This window comes from Sinohyriopsis cumingii, chromosome 15 (assembly GCF_028554795.1).
Source record: "Sinohyriopsis cumingii isolate HCF-2022 chromosome 15, ASM2855479v2, whole genome shotgun sequence".
Classification (NCBI taxonomy): domain Eukaryota; kingdom Metazoa; phylum Mollusca; class Bivalvia; order Unionida; family Unionidae; genus Sinohyriopsis; species Sinohyriopsis cumingii.
The window spans coordinates 5,776,828-5,791,937 of record NC_142975.1 but is presented as its reverse complement, the minus strand read 5'-3'; the positions used below and the strand labels follow the sequence as shown (position 1 = coordinate 5,791,937).

The 15,110-nt window shown below is 37.0% G+C and overlaps 1 protein-coding gene across 2 annotated transcripts in view; it reads right to left on the bottom strand.

Moving 5' to 3' along the window:
• The window catches only part of LOC149781208 (uncharacterized), a 102,618-nt gene that overhangs the window by 52,345 nt on the left and 35,163 nt on the right, over window positions 1-15,110 (bottom strand). The window contains exon 1 of one of the 2 annotated variants that reach the window (XM_089935277.1): window positions 7,416-7,539. The exons of the other annotated variant lie outside the window; for it this stretch is intronic. Within the exon in view, the coding sequence (XP_089791403.1) occupies window positions 7,416-7,488 (73 nt within the window). The 5' untranslated portion in view covers window positions 7,489-7,539. Of the gene's footprint in view, window positions 1-7,415; window positions 7,540-15,110 lie in introns of those variants that run through there. 2 annotated transcript variants of the gene reach the window in all.

The window sequence follows — 15,110 nt, the reverse complement described above, 5'->3', positions numbered from 1 at the left end:
CCATAAAATGCCCACGTCGGAACGACAATACTTTAACATTTCTTCCTGAAAGTCGAAAGGGTCCGAAGCATGAGCCTGGTACCAAGCGTAGAAAGCTTCTCGTTGTTCGGTACGCATGTTGTCGGGGTCGTAATAGTGAGCCTCAGGTAAATGGGGTAGAACGGTGTGTTGATTGGCTTCCGTATTGAAAAAGTGTGGAAAGTACCCTTTAGCCATTTCTGTCATTCCAAACGTTTTAGGCATTCGACTCAAAGGCATGGCCAAGTAACTCATCGAATCTTTAAACTGTACTTGTCCCACTTGCATGAAAATGATTTTGGCTCCGTTCAAAGTCACTTTAGGACGCTCGATGCCTTGTTCCGTATAGTACCTCAAAAGAAATTGTCCATCGTATCCGGAGAAATTGTGAGCCATCACCGTGGCATGACGATGACAATCTCCGTAACGTTCGATGTCCTCTTTGCTCCATGTCTTGTCGATGGGGTCTAAGACCCATTTGGCAAAATCGTCTAGCGTCTTTGGTCCTCGAAAGATTTTTTCACGCCCTCCAGGAATTTTGCTGCAGTGAGGGCAATGACTGAAGATAGGTTCTTGAATGCACTTCTCACACGCTCGATGAGCCACGCAGAAATTAGGAATGTGAATGCCAGTCTCTTGCATGCATTCGAAATCGAAAAAGATGAAATTGCCTTTCTTCTTGTGGCCGTCCTCTTTCTCTGGTGGGGATTGGTATTTTTGCACGTAACATTGGTGTTCCAAGTCCACGATGTGATGACAAATGTGACATTTTTTCTTTCCTGAACATACGTGTGCCTTGGCACTATTGGTTCGTATGCCTTGTCCACACGTAGGGCACAATCTCAGGAGTTGACAAGCGCATTTCTTCTGTGAACCTTGCGTCTTCAGATGTTGTTGGTAACAGGCAGGGCTGACAAACGTGCGCAGACAAGTTGAACAAGGCACTGGTTCTTCGCTCAGACAGGGTGAAGAGGCCAAACATCCTGAGCATTTCAATCCACAATGCTTGTGTTGCTCTCGATTGTTATAACCATGGTCACATTTCTCACAATAATAAACATATCCCAGGAATCCAGTGATACTGGTAAAGGTATCGAAATGTTCATCGTGATGATAAAGGTGAATGTATTTTCCGTCCTTAAAGTCTTGCCCTCGAAACAACAGAGGTCCGCGCACTTCTTGAGGGTGCACTTTCAAGGTGTAGAGTGGAGCTAGGGCATCTTGCAATTTTTGCATCTCAGGAATGCCACAGGGTGTGTCTTTGGACAGGCCAGCTTGTTGCAACAGGAGTTCTGCTTCGTTTCGTTGTTTAGCTCGGTCCGATTGTCGAATAGTTTTCCAGGCTCTTTTCCATTCTACCGTGTCGTTCTTGTTGGCATAGGTTCGTCCCACCACGATGGCACGGGTTAAACACATCTGGTCTTGAGGGTTGTGAATTTGGACGAGGCTCTTTTTGGTACTGCGAAGTTCGTTCACCAATAACACCTTATTGCGTTGTCCGGTCCCTTGAGGAGGAGAGACGTGGGTCATGTCCAGTGTGGCTTTTCCATCGGTGATGTCAAACTGGTCATTAGATTGTTGTACGTGTTGAATCTTGTCCATGACTTTGGAAGCGGTCAATTCTGCAGGGGTGCTAAACTCGATCCAAACAGGGGATTTCAAACCGTCGTGTTGTATGGAAAGTCTCAAGCGATCGTCTTCTTTGGGTTGACATTGTCGCTTGAGTGCAGTGAGCAAAGAATCCCACACCCCAGTGATGAACCCTTCTGCTTTCTCTAACGGTACTTCAGCCTTGAAATCTTTAAACTTCACTGTGTATTTGTAAGCCGTGGTTCTAAATTTTCTAGAGGAGCGCTTTTCCGTCGCTCGAATGGAATAGTAATTTTCAGGGTTGACTAAGGGTGGTGAACTTGGTTTAGAGGGTTCTGATTCTGGTTCACTCATGTCCTCTTCAAAATCACTGGCATGAATTTGTGCCAAGATTTCAGCCCTGGTACGAGGCGATAGATCACGTTTCTGCCTCTTACTTTCTTCTTCTTCTTCTTTCTTCTCAAATGAATTGGATCGTTTCATCTTGAGTGAAAAACGTCAAATGACTCAAGTTCAAACACCATGAGCTACTTTATAGTCATAGCAGACCAGCGTATATAAAAGGGTGTGTGTCTTGTCCTTTCACTATTCATTTCACTCTCAAGCCGAGCACAATGATGGAAGAGACTAACCAAATCGAACGTTTCGTCAGAGCTTTGCGAGCGGTCATTAGAAAATTCTCTTCAGACCAGCCTACGGACTACTCTCCTTCCTTTAGAGATAAAAGTCAAGATACTTGCTATATCTGTCAGAAGAAAGGGCATTGGTCTTCAGAGTGTCCAGACCGTCAAAAAAGAACAAAAACAGGGGCTAAAAAAGACAAAAGTCAAGATACCTGTTATTATTGTAAAGAAAAAGGACATTGGTCTCCAGATTGCCCAAAAAAGAAACAAGAGGAATCAGAAGAAAAGAGGAATTCTTCAGAAGAAGAGAGGGATTCTTCAGAGGAAGAGAGGGATTCTTCTGAGGAAGAAAGAAGACAGGTGAAGAAAAAGAAACAGGAGAAAAAAAGAAAAAGGGAAGAAAGCGAGGAGGAAGAAGAAGAGGAAAAGAGTGTGACGGTGAAAAAATTCAAAAAACAGAGACTAAACAAGGAGACAGAAGAAGTCAATGAACTTTTTAATTAAAGTGTTGTGTTGTGAATTGTGAATTGGATTGTAAAAAAATTGAGAAAAGAATAAATTAATGATATAAGGTAAGTGTCTTTGAGTTTTGATTTTAAAATAAGAAGCTACACTCACGCACTCATACACAGACACGTACTATAACGTAAAATGGGTGGGTTATTTTTTCGGGAGTTATTGGCAAATTGAAATTGTATTTCTTTTCGAGAAATGTGGGTGGCCCTGAAAAGGGCCTTTTTTGGTGTAGGGGTGAGTTTAAGCAATCAACTTTAACTGCCTTAAGCCTTTGCCACGGCCAAGGCCTACTTCTGGACTACGTACTGTTGATGATGATTGAGTTGAAATCACTAAGGGTGGTACGGTAGGCTTAGTCACAGGGTTGACGTGTTTAGCTCGGGAAGGTCGTATTCTCTTCGGTCGTAATAAAGAAGTCTGATACATTTGTTTCAGACTTCTTAACTCCGCTAAAATGTCCAACAGTACCGTGACCGTTTGATTTTCACCCTCTTGTTTCTTTGCTGCTGCTTCTTCTTCTTGCTGTTGCTGCTGTTGTTTTTTTCTTACCTCTTCTTCTTGCTGTTGCTGTAGGAGAAAAGCTTGTTCCGCTTCCTTTTGTCGTTGTATAAATTTCTCCAATTCTTCTTTCTGTCTCTGTCTAAAATTCTCCACTTGCGGTAATGAAGAAGGTAACGCAAGTTCCGGAACAAATTCTTGCGAAGAGAGAAAATCCACAAAATCCCAATTCACCTCTTCTGAAAGTAAGTCCGGGTTCCCTTGGGCGGTCTCCGCTGCTGGTGCACCCCATTGAATCGTTTTCTGAGTTTCCGTCATGTTGAATCACTGTCGCATAGATTGACTGCACACAAGCGCTAGCAAATCTATATTGACTACGTGACGTCACAGACTGCTCTCTTCGGATTGGATGCGAGATAACTGAATTTCGTAACGCGTGTTCGGATTGGTGAATGAACTCAATCCGTTTCAATCCTGCCTCTGCCTATAAATAAGCGCCGTTGACTGCATTGATTCACCTGTTCTCGTCGCTTCAAGATGTGGACCACAGTTGAGTCATCCACCCTTGTGTCTTCCATCATGTTTCGTACAGACTTACTCATGTATGTCCGATCGAAGTGGACCGTTGTCCACAGGACAAACACCAGCCTGTGGATACGTAGGATCTACGTTGAAAGACAAGGATGCCTGAAAAGAGTGCTGATTTACGGACCAACAGTGAGACGTAGCCTAAGGACAAGAAGAAGACCAATGCGGTGCCATTTATGTTAATGAATACATTAACATAAACCCAAAGGCCCTTTTCAGGGCCAGCCATATATCTCGAAAAGAGATAGCCTTTCAATTGCCTACCCCTTTTTTTTTTAAAAAAAAAATCCCATGTTCAATTCCCCTTGTACGTACATTAACCCACAATTTATTCCCATGTTAAATTTCCCTTGAGGCTAATCTGACCCACGATTTTTCTTCATGTTAAATTTCCCTTGAGGCTAATCTGACCCACGATTTTCTTCATGTTAAATTTCCCTTGAGGCTAATCTGACCCACAATTTTCTCCATGTTAATTTCCATTGAGGCTAATCCTACCCACAATTTTTCTCCATGTTAAATTTCCATTGAGGCTAATCTGACCCAAGGGTGTTTTTAATGCTAATTCCCATTGAGGCTAATCCGACCCCATTAACTACTATCCATCTTATAAATAATCAGTGATGACACGGGTCAAAGAAGCATATCCAAGCATACAAAGGTGCAATCCATCTTATAAAGAATCAGTGATGACACGGGTCAAAGAAGCATATCCAAGCATACAAAGGTGTAATGCACCTTAACGAGTCAGTGATGACACATATCAAAGAAGCATATCCATTCACATAAAGATATATTGCAAGAAGAGTCGGTGATGACAGGGCATACATTATTTATAACATAGTTTGAGAGAATGTTAGAGAAAATATATTCAACATGGATTTAAAAGTTAGACAAACATTACCATTAGGTGAAGACTGACAAGATTATTTAACAGACAACGTGCTAATAATTAATTTGTAATTACAACGATAGCAGTGACTATAATAACTACTGATATGTCTATAGCAAAGGTGTTGAAAAGTTGATCTCTTACGATATCTCCTCCAACTATTCCTGCTCTTTTTCAATATCCTCACCAAAACTACCTACTCAGTTTGAATTATATTGTGATAAAATCAAAACCAGCTAGAACATTTAGCCAGTTGTTTGTTTGATTCCTTGAGAAAGGTACCATCTACAGTACCTGAAATTACATGTAGAGTGCTGGTAAAATTGCTTATTTTCAAATTAAGCTGGTCATAGTATAGGGTCGGACAATACTGGGTTTGTTATTTCATTGTTGATCGAAGGTGTCACCAAGGCAATGAGCGTGATTGATCGAATCTAAAGCGAATAGCACGGTTGTTCCTGACGCACAGACAAAGTAAAATCGGGCTTTGGCTGTATTCAGTAACTTATTTAAAAAAAAAAACTTGAAATATAGCAGATTCTGGAAAAAGTAGTATTAGTATAAAAATTGCTTGTTTGTTTATTTATAGGAAATCTTGTATTTTTTCGATTCCAAGTGTTAATGGACACAATCATTGTTGTCATTTTCTACCTAATTTTTACTTGCTTTGTATTCTTTTTGTCGTCCTTAATCAATTTTCGGCTGTAACAGTTACAGTTTTATCATCAGTCTTTGGAAAATCAGTCTGTTACTACATTGGAATTAATGTTAGAGTTTAACCCATGTTTAAACGAATATTGTATTTATGTGAACTATTACTGTATTCTTTGATGCTAGCCATTTTCGTAACCGTGTCATTCCATAACAAAAGCACACTCTCACCAACAACAGATTAGTTCAATTTCAGTTCGGAATCTGTAATGCTCAAATATTTTTACGACTGTCATATTCATCCTCTTCAAAAATGAATATCTCCATTTTTAAGTATCGGAAACGATGCAAATAGGTTATGCAGTAATTGTTATGTTTAGAAAGATGCAGAATACATTACTCCTGATGTTTTCATTCAATCTTGCTATATCTTTTTCTTGCACTCAGTTGATTTTTAGCAGAAAAGAGTTTGTCTAACCTATATCCTCATTCGCAGTAGCCACCTTCTTGTAAAAGTATCAGTCTTCATTTATCTCTCATCTCCACCAAATCCCAATAAATACTCTCTCTCTCTCTCTCTCTCTCTCACACACACACACACACACACACACACACACACAGAGTCCCATTTAGTGCCATTAAATCCTACTATCGTACAAGGTCATCCTATAAAAGCATGGTTCATCATTTCACTTAGAATGAACACGCACATGCACAAACACACGCACACCCTCGAAAACATATCAATCAAATGACCTCTTATTTTGATTTGTCCGGTGCATAACACATACCCTACATCATCTCTATCATTATAATTATATACAAAGTGCGACTCGTAGAAATGCAAGTTGAATCTGTGCATCAACGTAACACTTAACTGCAGTGGCGTCACTCGGGTTGGTGTCACCTAGTGCGGTAGCTCATGGTGTCACCCCCATGGTCCTCCTTCCGTAACAGACCATACAGAATCCTTAGTAATGTCATTTTGGTGTCACCCCTTCTGATGGTGTCACCCGGTGCAGTCCGCACCCCCCGCATCCCCTTAGCGACGCCACTGCTGTGCCTGCTAGTCATGTATTTAACTATGATCGGTTATCCGCTTATGAAATCCTACTAGACCGAGCAGTGTGTGCTCTGTAAAATTTGCAATTTTTCATTTTGGTGTCACCCCTCTGAGATGGTGTCACCCGGTGCGGTCCGCACCCCCCTAGCGACGCCACTGCTTAACTGACATCAATAATATTTATCTTCGAAATCTCGTCTGTTACAAATCCAGTTATTTATTCTTTAATAAATATTGGGAAGTTTGGCTAGAAAGAACATTTTCGGGTAATGTGCAGTCACGAATTTTACAGCCTGTAATGTTTAAACATAACCCTCATGGTGTTTAAAACAAAACATAAACAACTACACCATAACATCAAATAATCTATCCTCCGGAAATGTGGGATATTAAAATAGACATGACAAACTTAATGAGGGGAAATGAACCAAACTAAACCCCATTATTTAAATGTGTGAGACGATGTTATAACTTGTCTTCATTCTAAGGTTTGTCATAATCATAAAAACGGCTTTTATGGCAGTAACAAAATATAATGTGTCGGTCAAATTATCTACCAAACTTTGGATAACGCTAAAATAGTTCAGAATAATCCAAACCTAAATCTGCCTTCGAATAATGGGCCAGTAGATCGGGTTATGCGTTGTTGGCCTTATTTATGATTTACACGAATGTTGTACACATTAATCTGTTGGCGCATTATGCGACGGCAGATCTTGGTCTACTCTCTTCTCTCTTGAATGGGTTTTCTATGTGAATTACGATGGGGCATAGCTAAGACACCCACATGTTGAGGAAAAAGCCTTAAATTCAATTTCCATTGTTTTCACAAGCAAATATTGCAGTATCTAACATTTCTTGCAATGATATTATAGGCAATCAAATCGTCATTAGTTCTTTATGCTGAAAAAGATAAAGATGGTGTGTGTGTGTGTGTGTGTGTGAGAGAGAGAGAGAGAGAGAGAGAGATGTTTACCGTTGCTTTTCAGTCCTACCGCTACGATGTATGCAGAGTGGCAGTTGATAAAACTAATGTTGTCATGTAGCATGATGTCTCAGCCAGTCACATTATCCTGACACCGGCTGACCACACATAACACTAACCTCTTAATGCTGAGTGCCAAGCGAGGCAGCTGTTTGTACCATTTTTATAAGTATATGGTATGACTCGACCGAGGGTTGAACCCGCGACATCCAGCATCAGAGGAAACGCTCTAACCACTTAGGCCACCGGAGCGGTCTAAAGATGGATCTGTTGTCGTCGAAGAAAATGTAGATGTAATCGACGACAGAAACCCAACGCTTTGTAATTTCAACTCACTGCAAAATTCAGTTTTTAAAAAAAGGTGGGTGGGTGGATTTTATTAAAAAATACAAAGAAAATTGGTCGTCCCATTCCATAAAGTATAAGAATCAAAAGCCCTTTCATAGTTTTTTGCGACTTTTGCGTCATGGAATAAGTGAAGTTAAAAACTGCAAATGACGTTTCAAGCCCTCAGCAATGGTATTACTGTAAACTTTTCACGCCCTGGGCAGATGAAAGGAGGACAACGCCCATAGTAATGGTATTACTGGATGCTTTTCACGCCTCGGGCAAATAAAAAGGGACCAAGTGATCAGTAGTGATATTAATGGATGTTTTATACGCTTTGGGCAGATGGGGCGGGGCAAAGCCCATAACAATTGTATTATTGGATGCTGTTTACGCCCTGTGCAAATAAAAAAGGAACAAAACCCTAGCAATGGCATTACTGTATTTTTCTCACGCCCCGTGCAGATTAAAAAGGAATTTTATATATTATCACGCCGTTATTGATGACAGACTTTCGTGCCGTAGGAAAGTTATGCGATTCTCACATTTAAGAGACCTCAAAATTCTCTGATTAAATTGAAATGATTACTCAGCGATTTTATATTTCCAGTTTCCTGAGGCATGTGAGTAAACCAGGTGTGGTAGTGGTATTCTCGGAATGTGATTATGTGAAACAAAACGATTTCTGTCACAATATGATTAGTGGATCATCCTCGTGGAGAATTTGCCTTGAAAACGAATCCGCATAACGTCTCAAAAGAAATGATGAGGGCACGGTTTCATTAAACATCTTAAGTGTGTTTTTCGTCTCAGATTTTGAGAATTTCATCAACAATTGAGATTTTTCTTAATCTGGTTTCAAAAGAACACATAAGATAAATCTTAACTCAAGTTTGAGAACTGTCCTCAATTATCTGAGGTTAGGGTTATGTTGCCTCAAGTGGAGATGCTCAAATATGGCGCTTGAACGACGTTTTCGTCAACGTCATCAAAGAAATCGTTTAGAAAGGAGATTTGTTAGGGACATAGATAACGACGTCGATGATGATGTTTTGCAATCTCGCTATAGATTTATGAGACTTACTTTTTATTCATCGTAAATATATGTATTCATCATATATATATATATATATATATATATATATATATATATATATATATATATATATATATATATATGATGAATACATATATTTACGATGAATTTAACCTGCTTATTTCATTATTTAATTTGCATTGATCTGCATGCATATGCAATTTATATTCTTTGTATATTGTATAATAGAGATGATTATAATGTTTTGTTTGTTGAAATAACCGATATTTAATTCGATTAATTAAAAAATGTAGTCTGCTAAATATGCTCAGACCTCACAGTTCATTTGGGCTATTGGAATGTATCCTCACGGTTCATTTGGGCTATTGGAATGTATCCTCACAGTTCATTGTGGGCTATTGGAATGTATCTTCACAGTTCATTGTGGGCTATTGGAATATATCTTCTCAGTTCATAATTGGGATATTGGAATGAACAAAGACTCGTCTTATTCTTCTTTTCTGGCTTCTACTCCGTCCGGTGTTACATTTTTAGTAGCCATGCAAGCAACCTCATTTAGTCACATTGAGAATCTGCTCTGTCGTACCACGTGACTTTATCTCAAGGAAAAAAGACACAAGAAAACCTTAAAATTGATTAAAATAAGCATTGATAACATTGACAGGTTTATGTAATGATTCTAACTGGAGGCGAAAAGCATTGGCTAGTGTCCAGCATTAATGTGTCTGAAACGTGGCCGCGCAATAAAAAAAGGAAATGATAGAAACTTGCCGATAACGAAGATAAAGAATCATCGTGGCTGTTAATTGAAAATTAGAGAAATACTCAAGCAACTACCTCATTTTCTTAATGGCAGTTAGTACCAATGGCTCTCAGAATGAACTTGTCACACATATACATGTATATGCCAATCTCTCTCTCTCTCTCTCTCTCTCTCTCTCAGGATGAACAGATGGACGCACGAAGAGGACTCTTGAAGGATAGTTAAGTAAGTGGGGAAATAGATGAAAACTATGTTCATCGCAGTATAACTATCTCGCTCTCTGTCCGCTACAAGTGCAAAATCAATATGCTCAGACGGAGACCTAAATAACACCCAACCCATTACAACATTGACTGCACGTATGGGTCTGGAGGAAATTAAACTACATTTCTAAATAAGCATTACAGAGGCTTTGAGCGGATGAAAATCAACTATAAATTTCTGCTCATGTTGCTCTGGGTCACACCAAAATATCGCTGAAGATGCTGTAATAATTGTCTCGACAAAGATGTATGACAGCAATGATGATAGATAAGTGGACACACAGTAGGATTTCAATATTCTATTAATGGATATTTTCCCAAGCTTGCAAAATAATTTTGCATAAGCCCTTCAGCTCCCCATAAAAATGAAAGCAATTTTAAAGATTACGTGATTTGTCAGTACCAAATTTATTTCAGTTATTATGTGTCGTGTTCATAGTTTAACGATATTTGTGGTGCTTTGTTTGAGTTATTTGCATGAAAATAAAGAAAATATATTGTAAACAATCGTCCAAGCAATGTGTTAATTTTTGTATAATTGGGCATAATATTTATTTTGCAAACAATATCTGATTCTGATAATATCATTCCCATTTTCTAATGTCATACATATCAATAGACTAAACATTGTTGACGGGATGTCTTTTGCATTATTGCGCATTTACCATGACCTCCAATAGACCTTTCCAACGAGTTCACTAGCGGACAATTTTTGACCAGCTTATCCTGTTGTTTGACTGTTTGAAACCTTAACCCTGTGCAAGGCTACGGTCGTTAAACTTGTTACAGAAAACGATATTACCAAATGCGGACGTGATACTAAGCCATGTGAAATACCATATTTGTTTTTGTTCTGTTCTTGTACTATATTTTCGGTTTGATAATTATTTTTGCCTTCGGCTCGCGCACAATTCCCGCCAGTCGCCACAAGGGAAGAAAATTTTCCACGGAATACAGAAAAATAGAATAATAAAGGTGCTATATATATATATATATATATATATATATATATATATATATATATATATATATATATATATATATATATATATATATACATACTGTACGTCTTCCATTCATTCGAAGGAAAATCATCAGTATATTATAGAGACTTCGTCAGGGCTTCTTGATATAATATATAATACCAGTTGTTGAATGAAACTCGTGTTTGACTGGAGTTTATTGGTTGTAGTGCTTATCAGTTTTTGAATGAAACTCGTGTTAAAAATTTTCTGAAACATATTTACCTCATATTTGTCAAGCCTATATTTCTTCTCATTTTTTCTTATTTTTTTTAACTGTATTTGATTTTCATTTATTCTAATTGACTGGACCTTGTTAAAGCTGTCAAAAGGAATTATTACAGGGGAAAATATGCTTTATATTCACTTTAAAAAGTTTTGTCCTTATATATGTGTCACACAGTTTATTAATAAGATATTGAAAATGGTCCTTTACAACGCGGTATTCATGTTACATAAGTTTATTAATAGGCAATTGAAATACTCCTTTACAACGCGGTATTCATGTCACACAAGCTTATTAATATGCAATTGAAATGCTCCTTTACATCTTATGAAACATACTGTAATTATAATCGATATTCTAAGATAAATTTGATTAAGCAATCTGTAAAGCATTCTGTTATTATGGAATTATTAAACGATATTTTGTCTTAAACGACATTTTGTTTTATACGTAGAAAATATGGCTTCGCTATAAATTATCCTCTTTTTTCGGAGGGAGGTCGAGTAATGTCATGATGATGCAGTTTACGACATAACGTGGCACTCTTAAGAGACTTTGGCTGTTATAAAGAATTCTGTATATAACCTTTTTTATGGAAACAAAATTAATATTGCACAGTTATCTATCCTCCAATACTACAGAAAACAATTCCGAATTTCTTTCTGGAAAGGAAATAATATTCCATGGTAACACATTAACTATTGTATGATATTGAACTAACTACTTACAAAGTTCAAAAATAATAATTAGTGCAGTCTGATAAGTTTATGAAAACCATTAAACTTTCATATCTGTTGGATTGCAATTTCGACTGCACCTCTGGTGGTCTCAATCTTCCTGTACCCAAATTTCCGTCTTCATTTATATTTGTTAACTAACAGTATATATATTTCGATGTAAGTAAATTAAGATTTCCAGCATTGCTGAGAAAAATGAACGAAAATGTATATAATATTTCGCACTGCACGATTTGCGCTATGTCGTGGCGTTGTATACCAGTTTTGTTGTAGTTTTCTTGATGCCACGCCTGCACGACACTACCAACAACAATACTTGAAACAGAAAGAATTGCCTGTAAATTGTGTGCTCTGCCAAAGTTACCTCCCACACCCACATCCCACACACTCCAACCATGCACTGCTCACCCTAACAACGCCTATGAGGTTAGCGTACCTTGTTTTTCTATTAGTTCTCACCATCCCATTTTTTACACTCGTAAGCAGTTGAGCCCAAAGACACATAATTCAGACACCTTTATGAAATAGCGATACCTTAACAAATTTATTTAATGTGAATTTCTAACATTATCATCTGTCTATATGACTAACTTAATTAGTCTATTTGCACACATTTCTCTGCTTTTGCTAATTAAAAACCCATCCATGTTTCTTTCAGTGATATTCTAATAATTCTGAAACTGGCGGCGTTGACAGTCTCTGCTTGATTGAACGAAGTACATTTCATGAGACCTTTGAATTAGCTAAAGCATTCGCAATTTGTAAACGAAATCAGAACTATGGCACATGGACTCATATCTGTTCAACATGTACTTTCAAAAACTATTGAAAAACATAACAGCAAGCGTAGTGTCAGATATCTTTGCATGTTGTACCAACTCTCACAACTCAGATTTCCGACAAATATGAGATACCTTGACGAAAGTTAAAGATTAACTCTTAAATAACGTTTCTCATTTGTTTGTTTCAAACGATGAATAATCAATATATAAAAGGTCGATAACAAAATATACTTTCAATAAAAAATTATGAAAAATGTTTGAAAAATATACTTAGAGATATATAATTTAGTTGATTCACAAAAGAATCTAGCCCAAGCATGTTAGTTTTCTTGGCTTATGAATACAGAAGGACTGACAAAAATTGTTACGCATCAATCAGCTGAAAATGCTTATTAAATATTGTCAGTTTTGCTCTCTTTCTCTCTCTCTCTCTCTCTCTCTCTCTCACACACACACACACACACACAAATCATATAAATGCTTTCAGTACATACGTGCTTTACCTTCCTCGCATAAAGGCCAACGAGAATAAATGATTAAAAACCATCCTTGTACATGTACTGCAAGTGTAATGGAAGCTTTTTGATACTCAATTGTCACCACTGTTGAATAAAAACTGGGTTTGGTAAGCTAAAGTTGGAAACATGACCCCTCAAGGCAGGCCCCACTGGGCACTTACGGACAAACAATCAAACAGAAAGGATTCAAAATCACGCTCCTATAGGTAGGTCTCTGAATGATCATTGCTGTGTTCTTTTCAAGCCTTTAAAATACCAAGCCTAATATCGCTTTCAACGTTGTCACCCATAAGCGTGAAGACAGTTTAAAACGGTTCTAACTTGTCGTTACATGGTTATATTTTAATCAACAAACTTTCATCATTTAATTTTAATTTCAGTTCATGGAAGACTAACTTGCTATTCAAGGGAACTCTCCATAAATGCTGTCCGTCGAAATGAAAAGACGTGTATATTTTCGTGAATCCTTTTATGGTCACAATTAAAAATCAATGTAAAACATGCAGGTTGACGTTTAAAATTATCTTTGAAATTTATAAAAGAATGTATTGATAGTCCTTTCATTAATGCAATTAATATAACCATGTATACATTTGTTTCAATATCAGATCATTATCGAAAATCAATGTCATCAAAGCTGACTACGATTTCGTTTTATTAAAATTGAGTAAACCAAAACACTTATCATACTATTTTAAAATGAATAAATGAAAGAATCTAATAAAATATAAGAATATGCATGTAACTATGTTGACGATTGATAAAATATATTGTAATATTGAAGGCTGGATTAAAAGACAAAGAGTTTATCTATTCAGACTTTTATACACATGTACTTAATATCCGACGTCGATGTGAGCTCAATGGTGACGCGTTCCTTTTTAACTTCTGATGTCCCAAATGTGTAAGCTCTACGATGATGCATTCCGTCATATCAAGAGACCAGTTATTTTATATTTCCCTTCTACACTCAAGATTTAAAATGTATACTGCTACGCGTTTAGGCTCTAATAAACAGTTACACAAGAAAGAGTGAAAACAACATGCTTTGAAAATTTAACAAATAATTTATTACCCTGGAAAAAATGTAAAAATAAAAAAGATAAGAAGAATCAAATCCAAAAATAAAGAATAATCCACGAATTAAGTTTTAGAAGTCCTAGTAATGAAATGTTCTAATAAATTCAAGTTCGAGTCCCAATGAAAACTCCGAAATGGAAGGCAATGACGTATGCTATAGCCTTTATAGTACAGATGAGTCTACAGTTCTTTGCTGATTCACAAACAATATTCCGGTGTTTGAATTTCTGAATAAAAGAAATATCTTTGTCCAAGAATTCATTATGAGCACTCGTATATTTCCACGATAAAGAATTAATCTTTTAGAATCCAAATCATTTGAATAAAAATTAAAATTATCTCCAAACTGGTGAAAAACAATCACTTTTCCGGAGTCCAAGATAAAATCCCAACTGAGATTATTTCTCTATAGACAAAGGTTATACAGACAAATAATGAGCAAAACAGATACCCGTATGATGATCACGTCCTTGCATTCCAGAACATTTCAGAAGGTAATCATGTGTCTAAGATCACGCATTCCAGTACAGCCTCGATTATCATTCATACATTAAAATTGATTTTTAAAAAAAAAAAGTTGCTTACTTGATTCTCAATCAAGGTCAGGAACTAGATCGGCAAAAGATACAAAGTTCGATGTTTACAACTGAACAGTCAGGTCAAACTAATCTCTGGAAAGTATCAAATTCCTAGTATAAAAAAAAATTATATTACTTTTAAATTAAATCAAATATGAATTAAATCAAATATACATAACAATACGTAAAACTCTGAGGCGGATTAAATAAAAACTATCATAATCAAAAAGGTAAAATTAAAGGACTATACATTCCCCCCATCTCAGATCGAAATACAAACGTCGAGGTCCAACAAGAACAATAACAACAACATCCGTAAAACTGAATAGCTGA